Here is a 15,831-nt window from a genome sequence, read left to right as displayed (position 1 = left end):
ACAAAGTCGAAACATTTGCGACTACTTTGTGACTGCAATATTTCTCAGCCTTAAACCATATTTATACATCATAATTAACAAGTTTCGTAGTATGTAAAGCGTTATTTCTGTTATTTAAGTATAGTATACGCATCGAAGTACTAAAAATGCATCAAATAATATATTGATGAACACAGGCACTGAGAAGTAAACAATTTCATTTCCGGCTAAACTAAAACAATGTGGTGGCGCGTTGATTATATTACACTTAGTTTATCAAATCACTCGAGCAGTTTAATTCCCCATAATAATTTAAGTCCTATTGTAATATAAATGCAAACAATATATAATTACGTCTTGTAATCCGTTTTAGGGATGGCGTATTAATGTCACTTATTTTTATTAAGTATTTTTCCATCTGACAGTTTCCATTTGACAGGAACAAAATGAACGAATGAACGAATGATTTTGGCATAAAGTAGTCGCAAACCCGAAACAATGTGTGCACACGGCGACCACACTTTATGTCACTTTGTGTCATGTGTCGACCCTTCCCCATTTCTGGTAACTGTGTCGACACGGCGACGACTCTGCGACTGGAATTGTGACCGAAACAGACGGTGTCGACACAAGATGTGTCTACACCGCGTCGTAACGGCGACTGGAAATGGTTGTATGGGCTGTTATTGATCGCTGAGATGAATCCATTATTATTTTCGTAACTATACTTCGTTTTTTTTAGCATTAGAAATTAGGTAAACAATCTTGATGTGTCTTTTAATTGAAAAACACATTTTAAAAATAAGTTACGGCAAATATGTAACAATTATGAATCTAATACGATCATTTATTATGTTCTTCTGCTTTCATAAGTAATATTTATTGATTTTTAAAAAGCGTTTTTCAATTAAAAGACATGCCAAGATCGCTTACCTTCTTGCAAGTTCTTTCTAATGCTAAAAAAAACGAACTATAGGTAACTCAACAGAAAATTAAAGCTTGACCTAAGGATGTATGATAACGCGCCATGTTGCGGAATTACACTGGAAAAAAAAATTTCCTACCTATTAATATTAACTGTCACCCTTTACAATTGTTTTTTAAGTTTTTTTTTGTTTTTATTTAGTATGATAATTTTTTTTTTATCTATATCTACATGAAAATAACAGCACCCTCTGGATAATGATCATCAGACATCGTAAGTTTTATAGCATATTGGTATAGATAACATTTTTTTCGGGGCAAGTTTTAATTTCATATTTATTTCGTCTTAGATGACGACATCTACAAACCAGAGAAATTTTATACAAATGTAACGAAAAAAAAACGATACTTTGACTAAATAAAAATCGGGTCACAAATCTATATATATCCGGTTTCCTGTATTGGCGAAACCCATAACAAAGCTCCAATCGCATTCAACATTTTACACAAAGAGGTTACTTAGAATCTAAATTTGATCAAACATGCCCGTAGAACTTTTAATTTCATTGGGAAACTTTGACCAGCTTTGGCGCAAATTGTACCCAATAAAATTAATTTGACTTTTGGGGCTTTATTCGAGGGCCGATTTCACTGCGTGATGGGCTTTATTGTTTCTTTATGTTGGTTTTTAGGTTGAAGCTAAGGGATCTATCTTCGGATGTGTGCGCGGATGTTGTGAATGTTGTATGTCGGGCTATTGACAATTTATATTCATAGTTTGGCCAGGAACTGTTTGATTTCAAATAAAGATAGAGAAAATCATACTGTCTTTGTCTTACGCTAGCACCCAAAAAAAGGGATTATTTTTTTCTTCTTAATATACTGACAAATTGGCTTTGCCAGACTATAATTAATACATGTACGTGTGTGTGTGTTTGTGTACGTGTGTTTTATTTATACGTGTGGTGGGTGGTTTGTGTTTGTGATTTTTCCATAGAACCCACCCAAAATTTCCATAGAATTTTCGTCATGTAGCACACAGGCGAAAAATCAATAAAAGTCGGACAAAACCTAAACATTCAGGATTATTATAGAAATCGTATTAATGCAGGTTTGCCTACTAATAAAAACAAAATTACAATTATATTATGACATTTTATTAAATTTTGATCATCATATCTGGTCCTTCTAAAAGATTTAAAACATTTTGGCATATGGGAAGCGACTTTTTACTACCCAATTTTCTTAGTCCTGTTATATAAGGATCAGAAGACACTAAAAGTCTTTTCCATAGCCATTTGCCTAAAAAAACTGTGACTAAGCGCTCATGCTTGATTACACTAGTCATCGATTAAAATGAAAATTTTGTTAAAACGTCGCGTAAGGTCGCATAAAATAATGGTTGTATGTTAAAACCCAGGTTCTGTAGTTTCTAAAATTGATAATATCAAAACCGGATCTATCAGGAAGTTGTACTTTTCTCCTTAGTGAAGTTGAACAATGTGCAAAAAATACAAGACATTACACTTTTTTTTTTTATAATAAACAAGAAAGCATAGCTATCAAAAGTAACTATTAGTAATTAGGTTATTACCTCCTAGAAGGGTATCCATCATTAAATCACAACTTTCTGAAAGCAAACGATAAATAAGTAAGCACATAAGTAACACTCGCAGAGCAGTAAAATATTCGCCTTTGAACAAGTCGAACTTTGGAATGAGAACGTGTCGCGTAGATGACTCTAACATGAAAATGATTATGCGAGTAGCGTGCACTGTTTATTGGACTACCCGCTAAGATTGGTTTTTGCCTGTTGGGGCTACTTAGAAGTTTTTTGGTTTTGTCCGACTTTTATTGATTTTTCGCCTGTGTGATGTAGTTACAAAAACCTTGCAAAAATTTATTACGTACGCATTTCTTATTACTTACGTACGTGTACGTCATTAAAACACGCGCAAAGTTAAAAATGAATATAAAACATATTTTACTACATACCACATACCGTTACATAACACGTGTGAAATAATATTTATGTACATGCATATTATAGTAACAATTATTATTGTAGTGTAGTAACAATGTTAACACTTGTACTGCAGTAGGTAAAGTTGTAATGGTTACAATAACCTCTGTTCTCTCTCTGTTCATTACAACTCGTATTTCTACTCAATTAATGTATGTGCAAACGCACAGTCTATGAAAAACATCGGTTTTAGACCTCAAGTTGTTTAAAAAAATTAGTACGAGTAAGTAGTGTCATTCTATGGAACTTGCTAACTATGTAAACAAACCGTCATACTGAAATCGTCATTCAGTGACAGCTTCAATATGGCGGTTTGTTTACATAGTTAGCAATTAAGTTCCATAGAAAATTATTTTCAATATCTCAACAGCTTTTTAATGACTTCGGAACGACAGCTTTTAATGAAAGACTTGAAGATTATTGTAGGTACGAGTATAAAAGGGCCGTCTTATCCTCTAGCCGCTCAGAATAATACAATTGAATGGAAGGCCTATAAAAAGGCCCATCCCATTGCATTTTAAATTTTATTATTTTTAACAAATCAAGATTACATTTGTTTGGCAAGTTCTGATCTGTGGCCGGCTGGGGGATAGGTATACTCATATTTTTACACCCTATAAGGGGTCATCCATTAATTACATCACACGTTTAGGGGGGGGGGGGTCAAGAAAATGTGACATGTTGTGACAAGGGGGAGAGGGGAGTCACAAACTTTGTGACGTCACTTTAACTTCATCAGTAACCAAAATTTTATTTTAATCATTTTAATTACTTTACAGTTCAAAAACAAGTTTTTGGAACGATAATCGTTTTTATTAGTTTATTTTTTTTTCATAATCAGTTTTGGGTTATAAATTTACTAATATTATGACAAAAAAATAATAATACTTAAATCGATTTTCCGATTTCGCTGAAAAAATGTGACGTCACACCAGGGGGGGAGGGGTTTGCCAAATGTGACCAAGTGTGACAATGGGGGGGAGGGATCAAAAAACCTTGAAATTCGTGTGACGTAATTAATGGATGACCCCTAAGGTTGTTTTATACCTCGTGTAACTACATGACGCTGTGAACGTGTTAACAAGGTACGTAGTGAGTGTAGTGTAGGTATAAAATTACTATATAATATGTTGTCGAAAGGCGGTAAACCATTGATTGTACAACATGTCCAAGATGTTGCTGTTTTCCGTTATATTTTCCAATGCAGTAATCACCCTATACGCAATGCCCGCTAAGGAAAGCAATGGAACCGGTAAGATTTTTTCTGATATGAGTAATATGACCGGTAAGAAAAGTTTATTGTATTTTACAAGCTTTTATTTAGTTTCACCTGACCGTTGTCTGTCTGTCTGTCTATCTGTCTGTAATCAAATCTTGCAAGTTAAATTTGATCCACTTCCCGGTTTCCGATTGAGCTGAAATTTTGCATACATACGTAAGTCGGGTGACAATGCAATATTATGGTGTCATCAAGCTGATCTGATGATGGAGACCGGAGGTGGCCATAGGAACTATGTGATAAAACAACGAAACCTAATTGTGTTTGGGGTTTTTAGAATTGTCTCGATGAGCATTAATTGCCTATGGAAAGAAAAGTACAGTCAGCGATAAAAGCTTGTACCAAAAATGAAATTATTGCCAAAAATTTATTTATGCAATACTTGCCTAATATAAAAAAAAAATGATTATCTATATTTGATACACGCTTTTATTGCTCATGTCCTTATAATAATGAGAGTGTAGCTATATAAAGTAAATTACTTATATAGGCAATAAATCTTTCTAGTTTCAGTTACAATATAACACTATTTCCTGTTTCTTCTTAACTAAAATTAATATGTTTTAGTGTACCATACCAACATCTTCACTATTTTCCTACTTATTTTATGCAGATGACGAGTTATCTTCCCGTATTTTGTATGGAGATTACGCCGATATAACGGAGTATCCATATTACGCGTATATTAAACCAACCTGCGGTGCCGCCATCATCTCGGACAGGTGGCTGGTGACGGCGGCTCACTGCATCCAGTAAGTTTCAATAATAATTTATAAAATAAATTTAGCCTATGCTCGAGAGGGCTTGGGCTGTAGTCCCCACGCTAGCCCAACGCGGATTGGGGACTTCACATACACCTTTGAATTTCTTCGCAGATGTAGCTAGGTATGCCGGTTTCCTCACGCTGTTTTCCTTCACCGAAAAGCTAGTGTTAAGTAAATATCAAATGATATTTCGTACATAAGTTCCAAAAACCTCATACGAGCCAGGATTTGAACCCGCGACCTCAGGATTTAAAGTCGGGCGTCATATCCACTCGGCCACCACCACTTCGAGTAACTATTAAATTAAAACACCCAAGCAATTCGCACCCTTGAAATTTAACAATATTTATTAGATTTGTTTCATACCTACTCGTAGTCAGCGAGCCTAGTCGTAGTAGCGTTCAACATCTACAAACTACACATGTGAAGCAAGTATATTATGCTAAAATACGCCATTAGTAAGTACCACTATAACCTCCTAAGGCCCAAAGTTCTACCTATAGTACCTCTTCAATTCGATGCAATTTAAATCCTATTCAATTGAAACAGAGTCGCTTTTGCTTTTTTTCGTTCAATTTTCCAACAGCGAAAAGTCAACTCTATTTCCTATATTGTAGGTTCCAATTTCAGTGGCAAATTTTGGATCTTTCATTTGTATGGCTGGGCCTTAGGAGGATAATACCGACTTACATTTTTCAGGCCTATGATAGAGGGACGAATTAACCAAGTGTGGGTGGGAGGCAACACTGTTCAAACCAGTCAGCGTTACACAATCGACTTTATGGTGGCCCATCCACGTTATAACAAAGTCATGATAATCAATGACATCGCGCTCCTGCATCTGTCCCAACCGTTGGCTTTCAGTAATACTGTTCAACCTTTAGAACTACCAAGAATGGAATACGAGCTAAATGCTGTCCATAAATTTGCTGGGCATGGACAAAATGAGGTAACTAAACTTTTGAAATACCTATTTTAATAACAATCTGTTCATGTAATAACGGGGCGTTTTGTCGACTAAATAGTGTTTAGTTTTAAGTTTATAAAATACATTATGTATGTTGGTCTGTAAGGTATTTGTAATATGGGCCTTGTTGCCTGAGTTAAATTTCTAAATAAATAACTAAAGTGACAGAACTTACAATAAATAAATAACACAATTTTCGGAATTGTACAGTCACCTGCAATAATATGTTACTTTTCGAAGGCCGCAAAAACATGTGACACGCTCTTATGGCTCTACAAATAAGATCGTGTCAGATATTTTTGCGCCCTTCGTTGTGTAACATATTATTACAGGTGACTGCACACCAGCACGTAAATGCTCTTTTTATTTCTTCAAAAACGGTTGAGAGAATTGCATTTTATACACAAAAGTAGTAAACTAATTTGATGTAAATTTTGATTTGTTTTCCTCGTATCGACTGGTAAAATTAACTTTTTAGTTATGATTTAGAATGATAAATATTTAGAAGCGTCCATTACAATTATCTGTAATGTTGTACAGTTAGTATTTTTCTCTAGGTACTCGGTAAGTATTTATAGGTATAGTACATGTACTTGTACATAGGTATATTTATTATAGGTACTCGGTAGCAAAGTTTGTTTAATCCTCGCATCTTGAAACCCTCGCCAAGCTTAAGATTCCATCAATTATATAAACTTAAAATGATGTTGTAGACTTTTCATGTGTTATTTTCGTTTGGCGTTAGTCGGAATAGTCGGTGTATATACATAATAGATACAAGGCCATCTGCTGTTTTTATATGTAGCAAATTCTTACCTTTCATACACATTCATTTTACATGTTTCAGTATGGTCACCCGACCGAATACTTGATGAGTATGAAAGCTCGCACTCTAGGTGTAGCAGAATGCTTGTCTAACATCCCTGTAACTCAAGACTGTTACTTATACCATCAATTACCCTACGTCAACAGAGTTAGTATTTGTGTTCAACGGATCGGCAATAGGTTTGGGACATGCTATGTAAGTACTTTAAACATATGAGAAACATAAACTATTTAACTAAGACACCAAGATAGAAGGCAAAAATAATTAATTAGCGTTTTATTTTATTTATTTACATTTTTATTTATTTTTTATTGTGATCTTTTTTGCCACTTTTGTGTTATTTCTAGCCAGGATAGCGAGCCCTTTTCATCCTTATCGGAGAAAAAGGTGTCCTAAAATATACATACATTTTTCAAACTTTCATTTATGTTATTGCCATAATGGTGAAATTTTGTCCTATTGTGTTACAATAGGACAAAATTCTGGGACATTTTTTATCCTATTAGGATCGAAAGAGCTCGTAATGACGAGTAGAAATGACAGAAAAGTAGCAAAAAAGGTCACAACATATAAAAATGGCAAAAAATAAAAGAAAAAATAACGCTCTAATACGCTATAATTCAAAAATAATTTAAAGAAGTAGACCAGCGGCAACCTTTTAGCAGCCAAGGGCCACATAGTAGTTATCGGAGGTGACGCGGGCCGCACTTTGTTAATATTTATGACTTTATGAGACATTGTCGTTTGTCACTATTACATACAAAATAGCCAAGGCGGCACTCGGGTTCAAGGTTCACGAGCCGCATGCGGCCCGCGGGCCGCAGGTTTCCGACCGCTGAAGTAGACGATTAGGCATAATATTGTTTTAACTTTCAGGGTGATTCAGGGGGTCCGCTCGTCCGGGGCAAGACTCTAGTCGGTGTCCTGTCACACGGACCGGACGTGTCCTGCTCAAGTTGCCTAGTGGACTTCTTTACCAACGTCGCTCCCTTTGTGGGCTGGATCAAGGAAATCACCGGTGTCGGTTACTGAATATAGAACAAACATATTTTAGAAAAGTCTCTTCTGTGGAAAATAAGTACAATAAAAGTTAATGACCCGTATCACGTATTTCTTATTTGATTTATATTAACCTCGCGTTTATCTTTTTTTAATTGTTTATTTATTTGGTGGACCGTTTTTTTCTCTATTACACAACTATCGATATCGATAAAAAATGTTTCTAACACTAGCTAGATTGCGACTGTCTGTTGTTTTACCGCGAAAATTCCGGGCTCTGATTATCAGATCTTGGGACTCCGGTGTCGTTAAAATCCATAGATGTCGCTATGTGCGCCTTCCTAAGGCATGTACAAACAGCAATTGTCCATCGGTGGACCTTATTTCAAAAGGCATAAGGTCTACCGATGGACAGTTAAGAGTGTGGGCGATGGTACACAAAAAACGGAAAATATTCTTATTTCTTTTAATTTAAAATGCAAGCAACAACAACACATAAAAAGCTTTAAATAAATTAATAAAGTTTCCTGAATATTGAAGATAAAACATACCTATATAATCAGAAGCGTTAGAGTGACATTCCATTTCCAACTGCAGCTGCAATACTGTTCATTTTACTATGGAAATTGACAGTGACAGCGACGCGTTTCCATAGTAAAATGAACAGTATTGCAGCTGCAGTTGGAAATGGAATGTCACTTTTAGTGTAAATTAATTAATTTGTCAAGTCAAGAGCTCTCAAAGGATTACGGGAGTGTTCGAGCTCCGTAATTAGGTGGCACTCTTCTCCGGATAATATCATGAGGAATCGTGGTTGCTGCTTCACTTCGTAGACTTATGCCACTAAAATTTATAGGTGTAGGAATATACGAACCTATTTGTATGTATGTATGTATGTATAAACTCTTTATTGTATATAACACAAATCACAAATTTATGATACAGGATCGGCAGTACAAAGGCGAACTTATCCCTTTAAGGGATTTCTTCCAGTTAACCTTTGAGTAGAACTGTACCTATTTATTAGGTACAGTTTGGAAGAGCAATGTGCAAGTTGCTAAATGCTCTCAAAATTGTTGGAAATTCCTAGAAAATTTTATGAGACACTTAAAAACAGTGCTGAACATTAGCACGCAGCGATCAAGAGGCAGAGGCAGACCGCCCGCCACTTGGTGGTACACTGTCGAAAGGGACCTAAAAACTCAGAATATCCCATTGTTGACAACCCAGGACAGACCGGCCTGGCGCAAACGCACAAGAAGGCCCGACCCCAAATGAAGTTGGGACTAAGGGCAGGAAGAAGAAGACTTCTTATGCAAGTTTCCACTTCGAAAATTCTCTTTCAGAATAGGACTTATTACTCAATGGTCCTAAATAGGTAGTTAACGACTGTTTCATCTCACGCGTGGTTTCAAGTGGCATCAAAATTAAGACTATCCGTCAGAGCGGTTGGCAATAAACGTGCAGAACAAACACTGAAAACTACTTTGGTGCATTTGCTAGCTTGGAAGAAGTTATTATACGCATGCTTAGTAACTATTTTTAACGTGACATATTTTTATTATTTTGAAATAGGATCTTTTTATCATACCAGATGTGACTGGCCATATGCCTATTACATAGTATTAAGCTCATTTATCAATATAAAACTTACATTTTAACGGTGAAGGAAAGCTTCCGGGAGTTTTCTTGCCGGTCGTGTGTTTACGTTCACGATTTTGATTGAATTTCTAAACAAAGGTAACTAAAAGCACTTGATTTCATAGTCTAGTCCTTATCACATGTATCCACAGTTAAATTAATTGCTAATTGACTTAGTGAAAACAAAAATAACGACAAGGATTTGTTTACGAAAACATTTGACAGTAAGAGAGGTCGTTGACATTGACGGGTGTTGGCGTGGTGACGTCTAGGTGTCGTTTTAAACCGCAAAATTCAAAAAGCGTGAGGTAGATAACAAGTTACAATAATTAAATAATTAACTTCTATTATATGTTTAATACATTATTATAATAATAAACATGAAAATATTTCGGTACGGACGCATTATTTGGAATCATATAGGGAAAAATGTTAGCTCAAACATACTTTTGGTTGTTTATTATTGAGAATGTGTGCGTAGGTATCGTTGAAAAATTACTTCATCAGCATTAATCGGTCATGAGCGTTAATATGTAGGACATAAGGGTTAAGTAAATAAAATAGGAATTAAAATCTTTCTCGTATGGGTTCAGTCGCCATTTTTATGATCTTATTGTTCGGGAATGGTTCCGTTGGGTTTGGCAGATTATGAGCTTTAATGACTAGGGCATATAGCTTAGTAAACAAACAAGGATTTAAGATCTTTACTTCTAAGAGGATCATGTCGCTATTTTTATGACTGCGTTATTAGCCTCAACCTTGCTAGCATTAAACGATTATGTGTATTAATATGCAGGGAATAAGCATTTTCAGATAGTAAACAAACAGGGATATATGACATTTTTACTTGAAACTTAGAAACGTTTGTCGCCATTTGGATATTATATAAGGCTGAGCGGGCGTTGCTAGAGGACTTATTCATTCTCCGATCTTGGGCTAACAGTGTCTCTGGCTTTGGGTGTACTTAATACGGTTTTCTATGCTGTGTTTCTGGGTTCAGCTTTGGGGGTAAAAGACCGTTACAAAGCATGGATTCAGAATGGCAGTTGTTTGAGGGAATTTCATATTTTGCGTGGGGTTCTTTTTGTAAAAGTAAACTTAGATATTCTCATACCTTTCTAAAAGAGTCTTTTTGCTATTTTTAAAGCCAGATCATTGCTTGGACTGACAGTTTGTCCGACTAATCGCTCTCCACCTTGCGGTGTTAAAGGGGAACGGTTAGGAGTCGCTTTGTTACCAAGATAAGGGTTAACTTGGCACTATCTTTTTAACAACATAGATAGTGAAAATATCTCTCCCTTCCTGGCCTCCAATGCCCAACTGCTAGACTAGAATGAGGGCGTCACGTGCGCGCCATTGAGGGTAACCTCTGCTCATTTGAAACCTACAGTATTTGGTGACCTTGTATATTAAATATATTTATTCATACCATTCATAGACACTATAGGGACCTGTGTTATCCATGTTGCCACCCTGCCTTTGTGCAAATCGCCATGGAGGGACACAATCACACCGGCCTGTAGGTTGCCTTCTCGGTTTCGCCTGCCGAATGATTACAGATTATCGTAGGGTCACACACTCGTGTATATTACAAAGCATTAGGTCAATGGTAAGTGCGATCTGTGCTTTGAATATACTAGATTAGGGCCAATGTGTAGGTATAGGGTAGAATCACACACTAAAATATAGGGTTTCTTTTAGGTTGGTATATATTTCTCTTTTAACGGCTTCAAATATGGTATCGATATTTTAAATCATGCGGTATAAGGTGGTTAATAATCTAAATCTCCTACTTATTTGGGTAAAAGGTATTATTTTAATTTTATCTATCACAATTCTGGTCTTCTGGAGTAGAAATGAAGTACTGGGTATTGTAATCAAGGTTCCAAGGTATATACAAATCAAATTCTTTAATATCAAGCAGGGTTTAGGAACACAGACTTTTCTGAGATAGAAAATCGAAGAATGGTTTGTTTTAGGGAACCTCTGGCAGGCAGAAGTAATCTAGAGGGTATTTCGAGCTGAATATATCTACTCGTCTTGATATTCTTAGTCTTATAAGCTTCAATTTTAACAAATAAACTTAGTACTTCGTTTATACCCCTAAAAATCAGATTACTGCTTATACTCTTAGCTCTGGGAAATTGGATTATTAAAGGATTCGTATCCTTAGCTTTTCGATGTAAAAAAGATTAACTTTTTGATGATTGATGGATACTTTGGCACTTCTTTTCATCATCATCTAGGTGCGCTTAGGTTGCGGAAGTGTTGGTCATAGCCCTTCCGGCTAAAATGGTAGGCTAGGTGATTCGATTGATTTTGTAATCGGACTAAGAGCTTTCCGACCTGCATCGACCGTTTGGAAGCAGCACGTGTGATTAATCACACATCGTTTAGAAGATGATAGTTAATTTTAATTAACCTTGAAATGCTAGGGTGTAAATGAGCTTAACTCAGGAGTGCTGCTCCGACGTTATCCCGAAAGCTTAATAGGCGTAGCAGGATTTTATCAACAAATATTTTTATATTTATTTTATCATATATGCGGCATTCTTCAATATCGTTTTAGTTTTGACACTTACATTACGCTATAAAAATGGTAGAATTTTCTAATTTTATAATAAAATAAAATGGTTACAATTATTCCTTAGTTACGTAATAAATTATTTTAGTATTTTAGATATTCTTTCAATAAAATCTAGATAGGTCATTATAACGATTAAAACCAGTCTCCCAAAATTAGCATCACTCATTAAAGGATCTAGGTTTCCGCGGTCCACTTCGAGGGGTCCTAACTGTTAGCTAGACGATTACGAGGCCAAATTTTAGGGGTAGTTATTAAGGGGATTTATTTAGTTATTAAGGGGGTATATTTATGCGGGGAGGGTACATTTTTGGTGCAAGTGACGCAGGATGTAGTTTACCTGGATTACTACGGTTTTTCTAGAAATATTTACGTATAAGTAGCCTTTATGGCTTTTGTTGCCATGAAAACGGAGTGAGTATGCTTATTTTTGGGTAGTTCTGTGGTGTCTTAAAGAATAGTCGTGATACATTATTTTACTATTCAATTATTATTATTTACGCGTAGGAAGGTCTTAAATAAAAGTCATGAAACATTAAGTTTATCATTCCATAGTTAATATATACACATAGAAAATAAAAGTCGAGTAGTTTATAAAATATAATGGTCTAATATTTTCTTTATTTATCTTTCGTCTTAAGTTACTATTATTTTATTGTAGTAGTAAGGGTTACTCTCCGCAGTCGAAAACAACGTAGTTATCTCAGTTCGCTTATTTATTACAACATTATGTAAAAGGCTACAGTAGTTACGCACAAGCCTAGGCCCTATGCACTTATGCAGCCAACAGGCACTAATCTTCTAAAAATTCTAAACAGGTAAGTCATTTGTATCTCGGACGTCATGATTCATGATTCTAAGTCGACATGTCGTTGGCGCGTTCTATCTCGGAGGTGGCGCCATCTCTTGACGAGTTTGGTACTACATTTTTACTCGTTCTCTGTTCGCGGTGTTAGGGATTCCTTTTCATATTCCTCTGCTAAAGATATGTGTTATCACAACTATAAATCCATTTTCTTGTGTCATTGATACCTGAAAAATAAAGTAACGAAGTTAAAGTAGGTACATGTATAGCAACAGTAGCGTTTATTCCGGATATTTTCATCGAAAAAGGAATTAGTTTCATCGCAGGCATCAATAACAATAATGAGATAAATAAATAAATAAATATATTCGGGGCAGACCTTCACATTCAGGGAAAGGTTGTGCTGTTTTAGATACCACGTGGCGTATTACATACTTGTATGAATAAACACATACTTAAAAGATAAATAAATAATGTCCATGATTCGTGGTAGACGCGTCTGGCCCGTCTGGCAGCATTTGTAGGCAGGGTTACTATAGTCAGGGTTAGGACGCCGTTGCAAATAGACTTAAGATAATATTATCTAAAATAAGTATCTAGTTGTGTTAGAAGTCATGCTTTAGTCGAAAGTTATGGGGGCGTGTAACAGTTCATTTACACGGGAAAATACCAAGGTACAGGGGGCGTATTCTGCGACTTTCTTATTTCCCACTTTAAAAGTCGGCAAAGTTTTGCAAACTAGTAGAAATTTAGTGGAACATATACATGTTAGAAAATTTATGTACATACTCTTCGATACGGAACCCTAAACGTCACAATATTTACCTAGATAAAAGCTAAAGTATGTGTAATTACTGTTTATTGTTTTGACATTATAGTCTTAAGCCTCAGCGAGCTACCTTGTGTGGCCTCCTCACTAATTTTTGAAGCTACACAATAAATTTCATTAAAATTGATAAGGATAGGTTATGTGCTAAGCACCTGGGTTAGCAGTGTACATAGATACATAAGCATAATTGTACTATACAAAGGTATATCATCATCATCATCATTGCCTAGGATTACAGTACTGTTCTACTGACGGTACTTTTCAATCGTGTTCTGATTGTGGTCAAATAATAGTATACAGTTGGTTAAACTACCTAACGTGAATTAAAATGCGGGGTTCAATTTTTTCTGTAGTTCTGTGTGTAGACAGCAGCCATTTTTGCAGCAACATTCTTGAGATGAAGCCAGCAAACAGGAGTCTTCATGTATCAGCATTGTCTTGGTAGACTGAAATAAGTTAGACAAATACATTAGAAAATTCAGGTAAAACAAAGTAGCATAAGTAGCTTTAGATTTCCTCTCCTTAGAGTCAGTTTTAGCTGGGCAATAACGTCAACATTTTTCTTAAGACATCCATTCGCGGGGGCGCGATATTATTTTTAATGCATGTGTAGTTTATTGAAATAAGTGGGTACTTCAACAAAACCAGTCTGGGTTTGTCAGGTACATAATCATAATCATTTATTCGTCGCAATCCATAGTATTATTACAGGTGTTTTAAGTTTAGATAAGTACAGCACTACATGTGCTCTCCAGAATTTCAACAATATTATCGTCAAAATAATAACATAGTAGAAATAGGTATAAATACATCCATGGAAGGAGGATTCAAAATACAACAAAAGTAGGCAGTACTTCATATTTTTCAAAAATTCCAAAAAAGTTTGAGAATCTTTGCCTTGCGGAACATACTTCCATAGTTAGGTCACAAATAAGCTAGATTAAGTTTACTTAGTCAATAGAATTAGAATAGGGTATGTAGGCTAAACATAGGTTTCAACTCATCACTCTTTCATCAGGAACTCTCCGCTCAAGCATTTGAAATAGTAGTGTCAAACATAAATCATGAGTTGGTAAGTTTATAATGAGTTATGTATTTATGTAATGAGATGAAATACCTGTCATAAATGGAAGCAGTCAGCGGATGTACAGTGAAGGCAGGTATATAGACACTCCGGGACAAAGTCAGCCTCCGGGTAACACTGAAACAGGATTTATGGAAAAGTTGGATAATGTAGGGTATATTTAAGAAATTCTACTTATAAGTCTCATTAACAGTGTTTATTATTTACTACAGGTAGGGTCTTCACAGTTAAGAAAACAGAAAAAATAAAAATTTTAAGTTTTTTTGTAGACCAAATGGAAAAGTTCAACTATTTATTTTCTAAGTAGAATTAAGTCTAGAAAAGCTTTTATACTTACTAGGATAGTGTCGAAGCACTCGGAGGGGCCTTTGTGGGCAACAGTGGGAATTTCTCAATGTCACTGGGTAGCGGGCAGTCATCGGAGTTGGTTTGTTTGCTGAAAATTGAAACATACATAGTAAGTAATATAACTCACAGTTTAGGGGTCCAAGCACATGTAAAATACAATACAATACTCTTTATTGTACATCTCACATGCACGTCGTACATGTACTGGGTTCACAGGTTCTGCTTTTTCATAGCTACCACACTTTGTAGACAAATGTCAAAACCTGCCCTCATTATTTATACATAACAGTAAGGTTTATTGTCACAATAGGAATAATTATGTCAGGGCCAGGTTTATGTTCACATATTTTTGTTTAAGTTACCAACATGTACGGGGTCATTTTCAAGAGGAAAATACATAGTCATCATCAGTTGTCATGAACATGTAAATAAACAGGTTTATTTTAGCTGACGTTATTATATAGTTATGATATTTGTAATATATTGTATTTCCAAGCTCGAAACACTTTTATTTCAGGAAAAATAATTTTAGCCGAACCATCTCTTAGAACGACAATGTTTAAAATTCACAGTACAGTAAGGGCAAGCCTAAGGTTATTTATATGGTAACAGGGTAGTTATACTTACTGTTAAGGGTCAGGAAACATTCTTCAAAATCAGCAAATGGAGTTTTCCACGCCATAATTTCTACTTATTTCTCTTCGGTAACAGTTTTCATATATCAAGCACCGGAGAATCATTTTAATGTAGTTGTCAGCTTACTGAAACATCAAACATAG

At 35.5% G+C, this 15,831-nt stretch overlaps 2 protein-coding genes across 3 annotated transcripts in view; both read left to right on the top strand.

Moving 5' to 3' along the window:
* Nucleotides 1-15,831, top strand: part of LOC134679545 (V-type proton ATPase subunit C) — a 175,292-nt gene that overhangs the window by 148,592 nt on the left and 10,869 nt on the right. The window lies entirely within an intron of this gene.
* Nucleotides 4,059-7,863, top strand: LOC134679711 (brachyurin-like). Of its 2 annotated transcripts, none has more exons than XM_063538653.1 (5): nucleotides 4,059-4,178; nucleotides 4,819-4,957; nucleotides 5,669-5,918; nucleotides 6,784-6,957; nucleotides 7,639-7,863. In XM_063538653.1, the coding sequence occupies exons 1-5, from the start codon at nucleotides 4,091-4,093 to the stop codon at nucleotides 7,792-7,794; spliced, it is 807 nt and encodes a 268-aa protein (XP_063394723.1). In that variant the 5' UTR covers nucleotides 4,059-4,090; the 3' UTR covers nucleotides 7,795-7,863. The 2 variants fall into 2 exon arrangements, with proteins under 2 accessions (XP_063394723.1, XP_063394721.1); XM_063538651.1 differs by having other exon boundaries at nucleotides 4,092-4,211.

This window comes from Cydia fagiglandana, chromosome 2, assembly GCF_963556715.1.
Source record: "Cydia fagiglandana chromosome 2, ilCydFagi1.1, whole genome shotgun sequence".
Classification (NCBI taxonomy): domain Eukaryota; kingdom Metazoa; phylum Arthropoda; class Insecta; order Lepidoptera; family Tortricidae; genus Cydia; species Cydia fagiglandana.
Note: the sequence above shows the minus strand (reverse complement) of the source record. Positions and strands in the feature narration are given on the sequence as shown.

What these genes read in the sequence shown, in the direction of transcription:
- LOC134679711 (XM_063538651.1), top strand. Translation starts at nt 4,100, where the DNA reads ATGTTGCTGTTTTCCGTTATATTTTCCAATGCAGTAATCACCCTATAC. An exon ending in ACGGCGGCTCACTGCATCCA is followed by an intron (nt 4,958 to 5,668) that starts GTAAGTTTCAAT and finishes TACATTTTTCAG; the next exon opens with GCCTATGATAGAGGGACGAA. An exon ending in CTGGGCATGGACAAAATGAG is followed by an intron (nt 5,919 to 6,783) that starts GTAACTAAACTT and finishes TACATGTTTCAG; the next exon opens with TATGGTCACCCGACCGAATA.